The sequence below is a fragment of the Bactrocera oleae genome, chromosome 2 (genome assembly GCF_042242935.1).
Source record: "Bactrocera oleae isolate idBacOlea1 chromosome 2, idBacOlea1, whole genome shotgun sequence".
Classification (NCBI taxonomy): Eukaryota; Metazoa; Arthropoda; class Insecta; order Diptera; family Tephritidae; genus Bactrocera; species Bactrocera oleae.
In genome coordinates, this window is record NC_091536.1 from 94,160,655 (window position 1) to 94,178,624 (window position 17,970).

The window sequence follows — 17,970 nt, forward strand, 5'->3', positions numbered from 1 at the left end:
GCTTGTCGATATGGCTGCTCGTGCTTACTCGTATTATTTGAATAAACAAATGGCTAATGAACATGAAAAAATGCATATGAATGCTATGAATGATAAGTGGCAGAGATAAATATTAGCCAACAAGAATTATGGTAATTGATGTTTTGTGGAGTTAAGAAATAATGCGAGAGAATAAGTACAAAGCCAAGGCTAGAAGAATGGAAGTGCTGATTAGCTGAAAGCTGACATTGAAAACGCTTTGAATAACAAGTATTTTCTTTTTCTTATAACACACTTGAAGTCGTTTTTTATAGACCCTTAATTAAGTCAATTAGTTAAATATTCTTTGTATATTTCAGACAAAGTAAATTATTGTTTTTTACTGAAATACTGAAACCTCTTATCTCTCACAATTTTTATTTAAACGAGAACAATCTGAGAAAACATAACAAGAACCTCTGCCGCTAAGACGTTCTTACTATTATACCTATATGTAGTTAGGAGACTTTTAAAATTACTCTGCCAGTACTTTACGCAGCCATAATCACTAGAACATTGCCTTCTCGAAGAATAATATTTATTTATCCATGGAAAAATCTCTACTAATACTGTAATTGTAAAACCTTTATTTAAATTCCGAAAAGTTCGGATGACCTGTTAAACGGAAAGCAACAACATATAGATTTGAATCATAATTCTTCAAATATTGTTCAGCAGAAACTGAAAGAATTTGATGAATTCATTTTATTAGAGAAATATTTAGTTGTTAAAGAACATAAGAAAATCTGATGACAATAATTTGAAATCTTTTTTACATCTCATAAAGGTCGAAGACTTTTACGAAGTTCATCAAGCTGCAGATGAACGACAAATGTTCATCTCCACAATTTCTCACTCACTCAAGTAAATGAGATATGTAGTTTTTCGAAACACGCGTTTAAAGATAAATTGGTGGAGTTCATTTAACGGATGGTTACACTTTCGAAATCTGTAACTCAAAAACTGTTTGAGATATCGATTTACAATTTTCGTACGTTATTTTAGTTATAACCTATCAAATGATGAGATCGGTTTTTTTTTTTTAATTTTCACACTAGATAAGGGACACATCAAGGTAGAAAAAAAATTTACAACTAAGTTTTTAACTGTTTAGCTAATTTAGAATTGACGTAAGATTTTATGTTTAATAAAAAAATATTTTGCCACGAATATTTTTACTTAATTGATAGCAAATACTTGTCTATTTTCTTTTGAAATCACAAGCGTTTTTTCTAAATAATAATTATCCGCGTCAACTTTGTATTTCTACTTCAAAATTTAGTATTTGGAATTCACTAATGCAAAGCAATATTCCTGCAGAAATATGACCATAACGAGAGTAATAAAAATGTCTAACTTGGAGCGCATGACCACATTAGTGTAAGTTAAATTATGGGAAATAATGCACTTGCATGAAGTCATTTGCACATTTGTGGCCGCGTTGCCTAATGCAATTAGGAAAAGTGCATTGCGCTGCAACTAAAGAGGCTAGTAGAGGGTGCAGTGAAAATGCACAAATAATTACAATACCGCTAAAAATGCGTGACTTCTGGGAGTCATAAATTGTGAGCACTTAAGTGAGGCATTTTTTAAGTGCCTGACATTGCAGGTACATCAGAGGCGAATTTACTGAAACACACTAATTAACTATTTTGACATATTTTTTTCGGTGAAGTTGTCACAATTGCCTCCCATTAAAGGCACACCCTTGGCATTAATGTCAATTAATGTGAATCATAAATCGCGCACGCATACCAAACAGGCTAATTTAGTCATCGAATTGTTATTTACTAAAAAAATATCGAAATGAACGGTAAATAACAACAACAAATGCCGCAATACGTCGGCCAAATACAACAACATTGGCACCAGCTGTGAACTGCAGCGGCGATTGCGACTGTAACACCTCCACATGTGTTTTGGTACTTATGCTTGCTGGTGTGTATGTACGTATGTGTGTGTGTTTAAATGCAGCCGAGAACGCGCACAATATAAATAGACGCAGCAGCCGTCAGCAGCAACAAACACATACCGCCGCTGTTGCCACCGCAATCTCGGCGAAAGCATAGCAAAGTAGCGACGAAGACTGCGGTTGCTTGTGACCGGCGGGCAAACAGTCGTCGCGCCAATTCGTCAATCTGTCAACCAACAACATGTTTATTTACACTATCTATGTATTGCTGCACAGTGGAGCGAGTGAATATGATTTAAAAATATTTGTATTAATTGTATGAAATTTTCTCAAATCGGGAAAAGGAATGTGTTAAAAAAATTTACTTATATTTTCTTAAACATTAGAAATAAAACTAAAAAGATTAATATATTAAATTTTCACAAAATTTTGTATATCAATAAAAAATTTATGAAATTTACTATTTCACTTCAGAATCAATAATTTAAAAAATTTCACTAAATAATATATAAATTATTTTTAAATTAATATACACATGTATATTGCATACTATTATTATTTAATTCTCATATGATTATATGGTTACTTATCCACTGTAGCAATTTATTTACAAATATTTATTTTATTATTTACAAAAAAAAAACCTTCACTTAAAAAATTTGAAAAACTAGAATACTTTTTTTTTATAAAAAAGTTAAATTGGGCTTAATATGCTACAATTCATAATAATAATTGAAAATTTCTTCCACAACTATGTGGATCAACAATATTGAGTAATTTGGTACAGCCTATAGAAAGAATCGGTAATTACCAAATACGAATTACAATTTCCGAAGTACCAAGTATTTTACAATTTTGGAAGCACTTTTAGTAATTTTAATAATTGTCCATATTAAAAATCAAATTTCTACAAAGAACTGTTTAATTATTTATTTTACTAAAATATCATCGGGCGTTGTTGTTTCAATAATTGAAAGCGTTATTTTGTTATACTTGTATGACCACTTTTTTGTGAATAAATGTGCCTAAATGTAGGCAATGTTTCTTTACATCTTTATCGGGTTTTTTTGAGTAAATGTAAAGCGTTGCCTACATTTAGGATGATGTTAATGTTTGGAAGCAATATTTTTCCGGTTTTTATTTTGAATAAAATGTAAAATGTTCAGTGCATACAGCATCAGTTGATTAGGAGGAATAAACTATTCATATATAATTAATTAGAAAGTGAAAGAAGCCTAAAAAAAATATAATATTTAAACAAAGATTAAAGCAACAACTAAATATAGTGATCGAGGAGATTTGTATTTGACAAAAACTAGGAGGACTCTTTCAGATTCGCAAGGTAATCGAAATATATGAAACATTTAAATAACAAACATGGTTTGTACTTGATTAATAGTTCATAGATAAAAATAAATAACGACCAGAAAACGTAAAGGTTTTATAAATGTTAATTAATACAAATTTCGTTTGCACTGTAAATAAATTTTACTGAGCAACATTAAAAATTTTTAAATTACCTTAATAGGGTCAGACATTTAATTTAGATTAATTAAAATTCTGCATAAAACTGTTAGAACTGATTTTTGGACTTAATGCAAATTCATATTTTTTGGTCAAAATAAAAGTGGTGTAGTAAAAAAAGTCTCAGAACAATTTATCACATTTATCTTCCCCACCGTGCGTTGTTGCAGCTGTTATATTCTCCGAATTTTTATTTATTTTTTTATGTTTTCATTCTCGAATTTATGGTCTAAAAGTTCATTCAATGTGCTGGCATTCAAACACACAAACAGGCGCAGAGCAGCTGCCGATCGCATCTTTTATTGTCAGAAAATATTAATAAATGTAAAGTTATGAGAGCAAGCAGTCAAATAGAGAGGCAAATGGCCAACAAACGGCAAACAGCAAAGTACACACATCAATTCGCGCCAGATGAGCAGCTGAAGAGCCATGCACACGCACACACACGCACATGCTCGATTTGTGTATGGAGAATAAAGGCACTAGATGGAATCAAGTACAATACATGAGAGTGGCGATTGAGTGCGAATGAACACGCTGAAAGCTGGAGAATTGAAGTGTTTTCTTGCAAATGACGCAGTTTGTCCCATTTTATTTGTTTATCCATTCGAAGAGTCAACAGTGGAGTTCATGTCGATTACAGCCGCGTCTTTTCATTGACCTTGTTTCTTAAGTTTTTTTCATATTTTTGACTTTACTCTTACAGCAGTTTATTGTTTTCTTTCATTTTGGCAAATAAAAATGAAAGGAATATTGAGATAAGGAAATTATATCGAATATTTAAGTGGATCGAGAGACAATGGAGATTGAAGCCATTGACGCACACGCAACGAATCCATTATTATTCTCGCGTAAGTGTTTCAGTTTTTTAACAATTCCTGATTTTTGTAAATATCTACATACTCATGTGTGTATTTATATAAAACCAATCACTTTTTTTTTTAACAAATAAAAGAAATTTCACATTTTCTGAATTTACAATAAAATGGCCATGTTGCTATTCACTTTTGAACCTTTTGATACAATTACTACAACGAAGAGCTTTCAAATTTTAAATAGGAAAAGAATAAGTTTTGAGATGTTATATGTGCTAGGTATACAAAAAGCAAAACAAATATCCTCACCATAATAGTAATTGTAGGCTACATTTAGGCGCATCGCGAAGTAACAATAGAATTAATCTTAGAAAAAACTCACTAAATTGTTAAATTCAGCACTAACTTTTTCTGAACATAGTCAAATAAATTTTTCTGTTCGTATTGCAGATATACTGAATTGTAATATTTCCACGCCGCCATAATGACGTTTAGCGAAATCCTATAAAGAGCTATAACTAAGCTCCAAGTTAAGATACAAAACTGTAATTTGGTACATGATATTAAAATATGGATGAGCATCTGTGGTTTAAAATTTTTAAAACGTAGGCATGACCCCGCCATTTAATAGACTTAAAGTACATATCTCACCAACAACTAAAGCTAAGTCAACAAATTTTGCTAGGAACCAGTCTTTATTGCTACTCTTTATGCACTGCAGAAATTGATAACATCAGTTGATAACCACGCCCACTCCCTTTATAACTGTTATCTTGAAAAATTATGAAAACAAAACTAAATATGTTAATACATTAGAAGGATTAAATTTCATACCCGTAATATAATGGTATAAAACTTATAAATTGGGCATCGCCCATATTTAGGCGAAATTTATTGTCTCAGGTGTATCAATCAAAGTTGGTGCAAAATATTACCCTTTCATTATTATATTTCGGTGTGAAAATCGGACATCTGGTTTTTCCACTTTACACTATATAACAAGTCAAGCACCAATGAAGGCATTGAAACAAAAGTTTACACAAAAAGTGCTTTCAAGGTATGCCATTCCGTTTCTCAACCAAAAATGGCCGAATGCTGACTATAGATTTTCAAGTCCTCAAATACCAAATATGGTATATGTGCCTATTTTTGACTTTATAGCGAAAATATCAGACAATCTGTGAGATAAATTTATTAAAGACGTCAGAAAGCATATTTTCCTGATAATAATGTGCCTTTTCCTTAAAAATGATAAAATAAGGTCAATAGTTTCACAACGCACATATACTTAAATAAAAGATGTTCAAACTTTCGATTGACTGTCAGTATGTGAGTTACCTTAATGCAACTCCGAGAGCGTATTTTTTGGTAACAACGGTAACAACAATTTGGAGGGCCAAAAATAGTTAAAATCGCGTCAATAATACGACTAGCCGTCATATACCTAATATAAATGAATAATAACGAAGTGTTAGTGTCATTTCTTCGTAACATTTCTTAATGTAAAGCTATACCTTTATGTAAAGCTTTATGCTTTTTATTTAGTTTTTAAGAGAAATTCGTTGAAACATATTTTTCAATGAATATATTTTAATAAAACAATATTCATTTACTACAGTTGCTAACAAAACACAAATGCTGTAGGAAAATCATAAAACCTCCAAAAAGTATTTCGATTGCTTAGTATTCTTGTATAAGGACTACATTTATGTCTGTATGTGTATGCATTTACGGCTATTCTACACAGTAATGGTGACCTAATTTCTTGCATTCACCCATTCAGCCATTCGCCTAGACGTTCGTTTTTATCTGGCGATTGACATTTTCCAGACGAATTGTCGTCATTGCCCTAAGAAAGTATATAAATTAACAAAAACACGCACACAAAAGCACACACATATATGTATGTATGTACATAGTCACTGCAAGCAAGGAAAGAAAGTGAAATGGCGCGTGAGTTTCTCTTCCATAATAGATAGCCGTTAATACTTGCAAATAAAAAGCTCGCGTATGTATGTGTGTATTTGTGTGCGAAAGTGTGAGGGCGCATTATAATGGGCAAAAATCGATTTAAGCCTTCAACCTGTCATTTCGCTGGCATTCCGCTTAATGTAGTGTCATTTTGTCATTCCGCGTGTGTGACCGAAAGCCAACCTACCCTTACACACACACAGCAGATCTAAAGCACGCAAGCATTCGCCTATGATTATTAGTTTTTGTCGTGGCTAACCAATTGAATTGATTTTCTGTTAAATGTGACTCGTTTCATTTTCATTGGCGTCATAAAATTTCCACAAACGACCAGTTCACAGTTCACATCAGTAACCCTTCATCGTGGCATAAGTCACCCGAAACCGCAGCGAACGCACCAAAATATTCATTTCAGCCACCTTCAACTAATATTTATAAGTAGTACGTGTCCATTTCATTCGTCCACGGCAGATTTCCATTTGCCAACACAGACACACATACATATTTACGGGCTTATATTCAGCTTTTTTAGTAGCGCTTGACAATAATTTCTGCAATTGTCGCTTGTCACAGTGCTCGATAAACAATAAATTGGCTTGACCTTCAAGCAGAGGTCAACCGGTTTTTTGTAGTAACTGTATACTAACGGCAAACACGAAGAATTCTATAATTTCTATACATAGTGAAGAGGCATATTTATAATTAATTTTCGAGATTTGATATACAATATATTATCCAAGCATATACATATATATAATATATGTAAGTATATGAGCATGTATGTTACAAATCTGCTGATAGGCTCACTAGCAGTCCTTCAGATGTGTTTAGTAAATGAATTGCGTTTGATTTTAGTCAATGAATAGCCCGGCGCTTTCGGGGGACATTAATAGTGTTACCTGCGTGGAGAGTGGCGGCAGCACCGATGCATCATGACAGTTCGGACACCAATAAACCATTTGTATTATTTATTTGTGATTAATCACTGTGTGGCTTGTGATTGTTGATAATTAGGCAAGTTAACATTTTTTTTCGTTATTATCGGTAGTGCTTCCGTGCGTATTGTTATGTGTTATTAGCAAATGTAATAAAATAAATTAATAAAAATTTCTCAAAAGAAATTGCAATAACATAAAAATAGTATGCTAGTGATATTTATTTATATTATATAATAAGCTAATATTATTCGTAACATAGACATATGTTTACTAAAGGTAATTCATTTTATGCACATTGTTACTCAAATTCTACTATAATATAAAATGGTAAACTAACCGGTTTAGACAGAAATCGAATAACTCTTGGTCGTAAAACTATATTATTGATATCACTTAAAGTATTTGTGGTGGAATATCTTATGATCTGACTTTTATTCGCCTAGCACTCCGAGTTCTCAGCTAAGCTCTGCAAATAATTCAGTGGTCGAATGTCAGACAGGCATTACGAGTATTAATTAGTTAATTGTCGTTGCAGAGAATACCGTGTCTTCGAAAAGTTGATGTACAGTAATCAACGGAATACTATCTCTTTTAAATGGCACTTCGTTGAAATCAAAGTGGTTAGTTACCTCGCTTACAAAATTACTATACTTCGTGTAAATATTCACTCTTTTGTTATTTTAACTACACTGTTGGATCAAAGTAGTTTTTCTTTTTACAATCAAGTACCGATGCGAAGTGATTGTATTCGCCCACAATTTGATATAGTTTACGGACTGCTTTAACAAAGTAAATGTAGATATATTTTTGAAAATTTATAGATTAAGTAATGGCAAGTTTGATGCGAGTAAACAACTTGAATATACTTAAATGTTGGCAAAAATTTAGTAACAAATCTGAGCGGCACGAAATTACTAGCTTCACGCTTTGAAATACTTAGAACAGAATAGAATAGAAGTGCCCACCCCTAAGTCACAACGACTCACTTAGCCCCCAACTGCTGTGCAGTCTATTGACAGGTGTTCTGGAGTTTCCGGCTCCACTTCACAGAAATACCTAACAAGTACGAAATAATTGTTGGAAAAAGTTCGCATGACGGGGTTGGTAATGGACGCTACTTTTTTCCTTCACCGTCTGTGATTAAATCTTAGAATATTGATTTTTTACCAAAAGAGTACACAATCAGTTACCTTTCAGCTTAATCGAGGATAGAAAACCGCATCGCCATCTGCACTACAGAATGTATGAACAATTAAAAATTAGAAAAAATTAAAAATAGACGCTCATTGGCTTTAAAACCCACATCCTTCTTTTTACTTTGCTACCTTATACTTTGACTTTTTGTGAAATCTTTACAGTATCTTTCTTTTAAGTCCTTGAGTGAAATATGAAGCGTCCACCTAGAATTCTGAATGCTGGCTCATTGAGGTGCATTATCGTAATGTGAACACATATTGAAATCAGTTGCATAAATAAGGCAAATGTTATCGAATTCACTATACCGTACACTCTTTATATTAAAAGTTAATGTAAATAAAAAATTAGAGAGGTGTTCACATTTGAAATTTCTAAGGCGACAGTTTCTTAATCTTTTGCTTTTCTGCAGACTGTATCATGTCTTCTGGTCTGTTACTAACCTGAATAAGTTGCACATATAAATTCTACAGTCCGCCATTCAGAGTCGGTATAAAGCCTTGTCACATAAGATCAATGGGTACTGCATATAAAAACTTGAACAAATATTTAACAAAAGTTTATATTCAGCAAAGAACACAGTTCCAATTCCAAAAAAAATTAGTCTCAATGTACAAATTTTGATACCTACCATCTGATCAAATTTTACCCGGACAGCGCCGTTCTTTAATTGGCGAAAATCGTCAGACAAATTTGTCGCATTGTAAACAAACAACTACCAAACACACACTAATTGATATATGGAGATCAAACTTCACACGAACATAAATAAATCTAAAAAAATATCTTATCGGTTCGATAATGCTAGTGTCGGCGTCAAATTTGATCAGATGATAAAATGATAAAAATATTACAATTTAATAATTAAATATGAAATCCAAATAGAAACTTGATATTTAATTTTCAATGGTTAAAGATGCAATACAAAACAGTTTGTAATTCAGAAATCAGTCACTGTTTCATAATTTCTCACCAATATTGATTAGGGTTAGTGCCAAAAGTTATTCGAATCCTGACTTTTTCGGTGTGTTAATAACTATAATATACCTTACCACTTATCTTAGAGTCAATTCACTTACCTAGTCCTAATACAGGCAAAACCACCGAGGCACGCCAGCGTTGCCAACATTCACACTATGAAATTTTGCATGTTTCAGCAGTAGCGGTTCTTTGTTTTGCAGCTTGCGCGCCTGCGCAAAAGTATTACAAACATGCACTTATATCATCGCAAACGAAACTTTATCTAATTGCAATTGCCGCAACTGAAGAGTGCGTGTGTTAAAATGTCTTGCAAATACAAATGATCGCTTAGCTGAGCGTTAGTTGCCGAAATTTGCTGATATTCACTGATATTTGTTGATATTTTACGGTTAGCTAATGAACACGCAACGATTTCTTTGCACATTAAGTTAATTTGGTTATATTGTAAACACATACATACATATATTATATATATATATATTTGTAGTAGGTATGAGTAGTAGTAGAAGTAGTATATATGTATTTGGTTTAGAATTTATTTAAACGACAAGCGCGAGTTGAAGAACTTTATACGCGTGGATAAATATTTAAGAATATTTTTGTAAACATTTTGCTTTGCTATTGCTATAAATTGGTATTTTTATTTTAACTAATTTTTATTTTTGTTGTAATTCTTATACGCACCGCGATTTAATTGTGCGTACTTTTACACTGTAATCTTTGTTGTTGTTGCTATGAACTTTGCTGCAGAATTTCTTCGAAGCTTCTCAGCACTGCTTGTAAACGCTTGCAAATAGTCAAAATGATTTTTATTTTCTTTAATTTTAAAAACTTTTCCACTGATATTCGTACGCACACACTGTTTCAATGTTTCTTTATTGTTGTTAGTGTATTATACTCTCATTTTCTTGTTGAAACGCAGTCAGCTTGATTTTAAAAATTTTCGTTGATTTTTTCCAGCGCTGAAAATGACAATAAAAACAAAAAGAAAAATAGTTAGTAATCGGAAAATCGACATTTTATATTATGCCATCAAACCATTCTCCTCTTTTAATATGCGCTTCGTCCAACTCTTGTTTATTAAGCATTCACTTATTGTTTTTGGTTTACTGCGCCCTAATTACATTGTGTTTTCACTTTTTGCCACATTTCAGGTTACTAATCCCTTTTGACATTTCACTTTTACTTTTCTAACGGTATATTTTTTTGCTTCCTTAGTATTTTCCCGCTCGTTCGTTGTGTCTGTCGCACGCTAAAACTGCTACTGTTTCACTGTTTATTCTCGAATTGTTATCCTTTCTCGTTTCGCTGATATTTGCACGTGCACTTCGTTTTTGTTCGTCGCTTAGTTGAGAATTCGTATATTTACTCTACGCTCTCGCCTTAAAGCAAATACGACGGGTTGTGCGCTCACATTCCGAAAAAGCTTTTTTGCGACAACAACAAAAAACTGTCTCTCGAATACATGGAAAGCGAGTAAGGCGCACATGCAAACACACGCACCAGCATGTTATTATAGTTTTGGGAAAATAATGAAGAAATAAAAGGCAGAGCATGTCAAAAAAATGTAAAGTTTAATGAAATTGTAGAAAATATAATCAAGAACATATTTTCCAGGATATATTACTTTAATTACTACTATTTTTTAACACGAACAGTTTTGTAAAGGGAAGTTTTCTTAAGAAAAAAAATAATAGTTAATAAAAATTTGCCAGTTTGCTATTTGTATGCATAAGTTTAGTTTCAAAAAACACTTCTAAATATTTAAATCATTTTTATTTTTATTTCTAGCTAGACTAGCTAGCTGAGCACTGCATCCAAAGCATTATAGTAAAATTATTAAACTTCAAACTCAAATTAATAGTCTCAAAAAGCAATATTTCACTAAACACGCAATAAAAATTTATTTAAAATTATAGTTATAAAAAAATTTATTTCAAATTACGATAGAAGTTCATCATACGCCACGGCAAACTTAAATAGTGTACCCAACACCATGGCGTATTATGAATGTATTAGCAAGATGTTTTTGATTTAAAACAAATCCAAAGTAACTGTAATTAATAAAAGCTACATATACATAATTATAAATATACTAACAATATTTAATTTGTCATATATTTTTTAAGAAAAGAACGATACAAAACAAGTTTTCATCATACGCCCTGGCATACATACAAATGTGGAGGAAGCATATACTTTTATATGTTTAATAAATATAAATTCGAAATAAAGTAATATAATGAGTCTTGAGTGCTTAACATTTTCAAAAAACGTTAACACCATAGAAAAGTTCATCATACGCCATGGCTTACATAAAAATAATTTTATTTTATTATTAAAATGTAATTTAAATTGAATTTTATAATAAGTGTTTGGTTTTTGAACAAAAACAAAAAAAAAAAAAGGTTTGACCATATGCAATGCATGAAATTAATACGAAATTTTTAAGAAAAGATTTTATTTTAATAATTTTTTAATTCGATAAAATATAATATATCGCGTTTATATTTTTATGTTAATCATATTTGCTAGTTTTCTAAAGTAATTTTCTAAAAGTAATTTGGTAATTAACAAATTTAAAAAAAGTCCTAAAATTTTTCCCATTAAATCTTCCCTAAACAAACTAAATTGTTTTGCATATATTTGCACACATACACATATCAAAAAGCATAATATGTACATATATAGGTATGTAACGCTATTTGCATGCATGTTTGTGTCGCGTATTTGATGTGTCGAGGCTGTTCACACGCCGAAACAGAGACACTGCGGCGACGGCGAGTCGGTCGTTGCTTTGTTCACCCTCCAATCTTTCGGTCCGCTGATCGCTCATCCGTTTCCAAGTTCGTACGCTTGTTATTATTCCCAAGGAATGCAAACTAACACATGCAATTGCACGCACATTGCCCCAGTTTCTACGCGCAGCACACACACACACTGTCACACTTAAGCGTGCGAACGCTTGTTTACAGAGCTGCTATGTGACCGATATAAAACAGCATGTCACAATGTGTGTTAATATGTATGGAAAAGTACATACATATATAGGAGAGGACATTAGAAAAGCTCAGCCATGTGTTTTTCGGTCATTCTCTCAGTACATCGAGTATTCTAAAGGAGTGAGACAGAAGGTTTGTAAGGCATCCTTGTTGTGGAGTTGTAAACAATTGCGTGAATTTGGAGATTTAATTGATTATTTGAAAAAAAAAATTCAATGATATAAAAACAGTAAATTAAAATACAAAATCCATTATTAATTAATTTTTCTTTTAAAATAAATTAATATTAATATTAAATATTAGACGAAAAAAAACCAAAAAATTAAGGAAAGACACAAACTTATATATTAAAATAAACAAATTAAAGTACTGACAAAAGATTCCAAAAATAAAAAAATTAAGCAAGATTTAGAAAGAGAGATTGAAATTTCAAAACAAATTAGAAAATTATTAAAAGGATATGGTTTGTAAAATTAAAATTTATAATTAGCATTAAAGTGAATATAAAAAAACAACGTTAACTTTAACTGTATCGAAGCTATAATATCGTTTACAGGTGCATTGCTTCTAGCACAAAAGACTATATAAAGATTTTGTCTTGATCTTTATCAGACAGTTTGTATGGCAGCTATAAGATATAGTACTCCGATCTGACAGATGAACAGCATCCTGGCAGTTTCAGACGATATCTCAAAAACTGAGGGACTAGTTCGACATGGCTAAATCGACTCGGCTCGTCACTTTAATCTGGTGGCAAACTTATTGTACAATGTTTAGGGCATACAAATCAGAATTGTTACAAAAAAAAATATCAATAATAAAATATAGTTTTAAAAAATTTCTATTTATTAAAAAAATGTAATTTAAAAAAGATAAACTACTAAATTTTTTTCAATTAAATAAGTGGTTTTAAATTAATTCTAAGCATAAAAAGTTAATTCTAAATATGAAACTAAAAATCAAAAACTGGGAATTTAAAAGCGGAAATTGAAATAAAAAATATATTAAGATTTATTTATAAGTCATAAAAGAAATTAAATTAAAATAGAAAAGTCTTGAAGTTATATGAAAAAAATGATCAAAAATAAAATTAAAATAATTCATGTGACTCAAAAATTAATAATTTAATTATAATAACGTATCACATGGAAAATGAACAATTTAATCAATAAAATTTACAAGGCTCTAAACATGACTATTTAATCCATTTTGAAATTAGCTATGTTGGCAGAGAAAGTAAAATAACTGTAATTTTATCAACTTTTATTAAACACATATGCATATCAAAGTGTGTTTACATGAAAAACCAGCAACAAATCAGTAATGAAGGAAATAAAAAATGTGGAAGGAACACGTTGAAATTGGATTTCCGTGCTGTGCTGCGCTTGTCACAGCACACCAGCGCGCCTATTGATAATAACAAGCATACAAATAGTACCATGTAGGAAAAAATCGACCTAAAAGTGAAATATGAATTTTAATTTATTTTTTGTATTAATAGTAACATTGTAAAACAAAAGTTGAAATGAAAATTAAAATAATACATAGTATGACAGCCTAAAAGCAGGTGATTGCTTTGGAAACTAAGAAGAAAATAAAACTAATTTAACAATTGTTTTTAAATTAAGGGTAATTTTTACATATCTTTAGAATACACAAAATTGTTTAAGAAAAAATTTATTATTTTTCGAGTTACACGCAATCTTCGATGAAGCTAATAAAAGGTCTTTCACTACTGCAGTGATTCGGTTCTTCATCGTGAATGATAAAAAAATCTTTATTAGAGGTGGAAAAAATCAAAATTGAAGAAATTTTGTTGGCCGACCAAAATTCGATTTCTGCTCAGTTCACAAACTGGTAGGACATTGTATTGACAACTATTTACAGAGCATGCAGAGTAATCCGAGTAATCAGCCAAGCAAACTTGAAAAATTTAGTTTTGAGTAAACCACATTTAAGGATAAACTGAGGAAGCTGATTGAATTGTGCGGCTACGCTTTAGCAAGCAGTAACTCAAACTGTTTGAGATAACGATTTAAAATTTTAGTATATTATTTTTAGAGAATAATCTATCGAAATTTGAAAAAAACTTCTATATTCACACTGAGTGTGTCCCTTCATAAAATTTTAAAATATTATATAATATATTTTTAATTAAAAATTTCGTTTGTATTTACATGGAGTATAGAAAATATCGGACTGTCGGACATTCCATTTCCTCACTTGCCTTACAATCCCGCGCAGTTGACAACCTGCTTTTCCAACCTGGTGGCAAGTTAGCGCAGTTGTCGAACTCAATTCAAACGAAACAAGCAAACTGAGTCAAGGAATAAATGCCAGCACACACATACATACAAAAAAAATAAAAAATAAATTACATTGAATGCTGAAGAAGAACCCAACGAGGGGCGAATGAACAAGTATGTGGAATAAAAAAAAAAAAAAACGATAATAATAATTTGTAAGCAACTCTCAGGTATTCAGTCACCGAGTAACTGTATAAATATACACATTTGTATGTGTGCAAGGGGCGGTCGGGGCATAAGAAGGTTATGCATATTACTCGCTATTTATATATGTGTAAGTCTGTAAAAAGTAACGAGCTTTTTGAACCTATCAATTTATACAAATACACACAAGCATATATGCATACATACATATGTATGTAGCTATGTAACAGTGAATGGACACGCAAATAAGCAGCAGCAGCAGGAGTAACGGCGGTTGAATGGTATTATTGTAGGATGTGCATAGACAAAAGACAAAGAACGATTAGAAAAGGAATGGGATGTATACCAGAAGGCGCTGGCACGTACATACAGACATGTAGGCATAAAATATGAAAGGACGAAACAATAGTTGTTATTAGAAGTGGAAGTATACGGCGAAGTACTAACAAGCAAGAAGAAGAAGCATAAAAATTAGGTAAGTGGAAAATCAGGCATAATACTTGTAGAAGGGGGGGAAATGTGCATGGATAGCTTCCAAGCGCCAAAATGTGGCACATAGAAGAAGCGTAAATAAAAAATGTTGCTTAGAAACAGTAGTTGTTGAACAGGTGCGCGGTTGTTGGCATTATTCAATCATTATTTAATAATTTTGCTTTATTTTTGGCATTTCTTTGTGGTTATGTGTAAATAAAAAGCTTATTTAAAAAAATTTTAGTTCATTAATTACTTAGCAACAATTTTAATATATTTTAATTTTCTTTTTGTTTTAGTAAATTATGTGCAAATAAAATTATTATTTTCAGAAAAAAAAAATTTTTTATAAGTCACATTTAACAATTATATTTAAAAAAAAATTTTATATATATTTTTATTTTTGGTATTTTATATTTTTAATCTTTTTTATGTTTTTATATTCGTTTCAACACAATTCTTACATCAATTGTCTATTTTAAAGCAGCAAAAAAAATATATACATAGAAATGCCTTCACATTGCCAGTTCGTGCAATTAAATGTATTGGCGGTGTCTGCCACACATTTGACGAGCTTCCGTTCGTTCGTCCGCTCGCTCGCTAACACACTCGCCACACTCACTCACTAACACAATTCGTTTCGTTTGCAACGCGCAGCAGGGCACACGATGTTAGCTATACGCGAAGCACGACGTTGGAAAAAAAATATGTGTCCTAGTCACGAAGCCCTAGTACACCCCTGCAAGCTGGCCAACAACCCGACAAACCAATATCAATATGTATACACGAGTATGTTTGTAGAAACATGTAGGCACGCATACCTACACGCTGGCAAATACACACATACCGAAAATTTTCTTGCGAATTTTCACTGTATTTTCACCATTAAATTTGCATGCTTTATGCAGTAGAAAATTCTTTCGCTGGCTTAGTCCTTCACAGCTTGTGACTTAATAAATTTCTAATATTTTTCTAATATTTTATAACGGTATTTATGTGTTTCGCTTACACTGCTAAGAACTGGCTTTTCACACACTTTTGCTGCTGCATGAAAATTTTTTCAGCTGCGACTTCTGCTCGAATTAGGGCAACTTTACGCTGCAGCGCAAATAATTTTTGCTGCTGCGTTTGCAGCTTTTCACTTAATAGATATTTTCTTGCACTGATTTTCCAAACTTTTGCATGCGGTTTTGTATTAATGAGCAAAAATTTCAATTTCTATTGCCTTTTATTGCTTGTGTGTGTGCGTATTTGTTGAGGAAAAATCCGCTTTTCTATGCTGACACTATTTTTTTGGTATTTTTTTTTTGTTTTTTTGCTTTTTGTTCACTGCTCTGCTTTAGTCACACACACGGCCACGCAGCGCAAACACGAACGAACCTTTCTCAACGGCAGCGGATACAAGTCTGAAAGGTGCAGACTTTCTCCAGGCCATCGTAGTTAACGTCGTCGTCGTCGTCGTCTTCGTTGTCGCTGTGAGCTTTTTCGGTATGCGCCTGTTAGCCGACCTTTCCGAATCGATACGACAACAGCGCATTGGAACGCGACGCCACGCGATGCTTTTGACTCTTATTCGCTTTCGCTCAGTGTTTTGTTGACTGTTTCAAGCTTCGTTGTTTTACATTATTATTTCATTGTTGTTGTTGTTGCGTTTGTTTTGCGCCGATTTGTTTGCTCTTGTGTTCGCCTGCTTTTGCTTCCACATTATCCTGCGCTTTGTTTTAATCCTTTTCTTTCGGCGCACAAAAGCGCACTCGTGTCCGTCGTACCGTTATTTACATACAGCCACATTCCTCAAATACTTCACTCACCAACTCGTACGTTCTTCCATACTTCCGTTGTCGCTCTCTCCTAAATATCCATTTTCCGTTTTTGCTTCCGCTTAATACTAAACGCGTCCTTTTCGCTGTCGTTTATGGCAGCGCCTTTGTTTATACCGCATTTTTCATGGGCTAATCAGACACATATCCGGCATGCAGTTTTCATTTCCGCCTCATATTAAACTTCACACACATTTGCACGTGCAAAGTGGCTGAGTGAATTTATGTATAGATTTGGTGTGTACGGAAGGGTAACCACTTAAATGCTTTAATTGGCACTTTTTCGTTATATCGTGGACAATTTGTTCACTGGCTTTTTTAACTGATTAGATGGTTGTCTTAAGGGATTATATCCACTTGCAAGTCAGTAATTTTTATGAATTTTATATTTTTACGAGTCATTTTTACAGGCGGACCTCTGGTGTCTAACGGTGAGAAAGATTTTTCTGCATAAAATTATCTCAAATCCCAACACCAAAAAAAAAAAATTTACTATTACTATAGATGAAAACAGGTAATGACCGAACGACTAGTAAAAATTTTAATTTTTGACAAAAGGGCGCATTCCTCAAAAAAAAGCAAGTATTTTTTTGATAGTGGCTTAAAAATCAAAAATCATATTTCTTGGATCATTACCTCACAAGTCGATCGATACAAGAGATTCGGAGAAATTTTCCTCAAGCACTCTGAAAGAGAAACGTGTTTAAAGTTTTGGGAATCGATTACACTAACTTTACACATTTTTCGAAATACGCTCATATCTCCGAAATTGTTTGCCAGCTCACAAATTTAAAATCAACATATCTTTACTATTGTTGGTTTAACATGTTTTTGCACCACTTTATATAAACATTTGTTATGTTCCTTAAACTAA

At 32.2% G+C, this 17,970-nt stretch overlaps 1 protein-coding gene across 35 annotated transcripts in view; it reads right to left on the reverse strand.

Moving 5' to 3' along the window:
* Positions 1–9,953, reverse strand: part of slo (calcium-activated potassium channel slo) — a 122,285-nt gene extending 112,332 nt beyond the window's left edge. For 7 of the 35 annotated variants that reach the window (XM_036357058.2, XM_036357059.2, XM_070106039.1 and 4 more), the window contains exons 1-2: positions 9,452–9,950; positions 7,140–7,290 (exon numbers count right to left, since the gene is read on the reverse strand). In XM_036357058.2, coding sequence (XP_036212951.1) covers positions 7,140–7,199 — 60 coding nt within the window. In that variant the 5' untranslated portion in view covers positions 7,200–7,290; positions 9,452–9,950. Of the gene's footprint in view, positions 1–7,139; positions 7,291–9,451 lie in introns of all 35 variants that reach the window. The other 28 variants (XM_036357031.2, XM_036357030.2, XM_070106035.1 and 25 more) reach the window with 7 other exon arrangements.
* Positions 9,954–17,970: the final 8,017 nt, after the last annotated feature.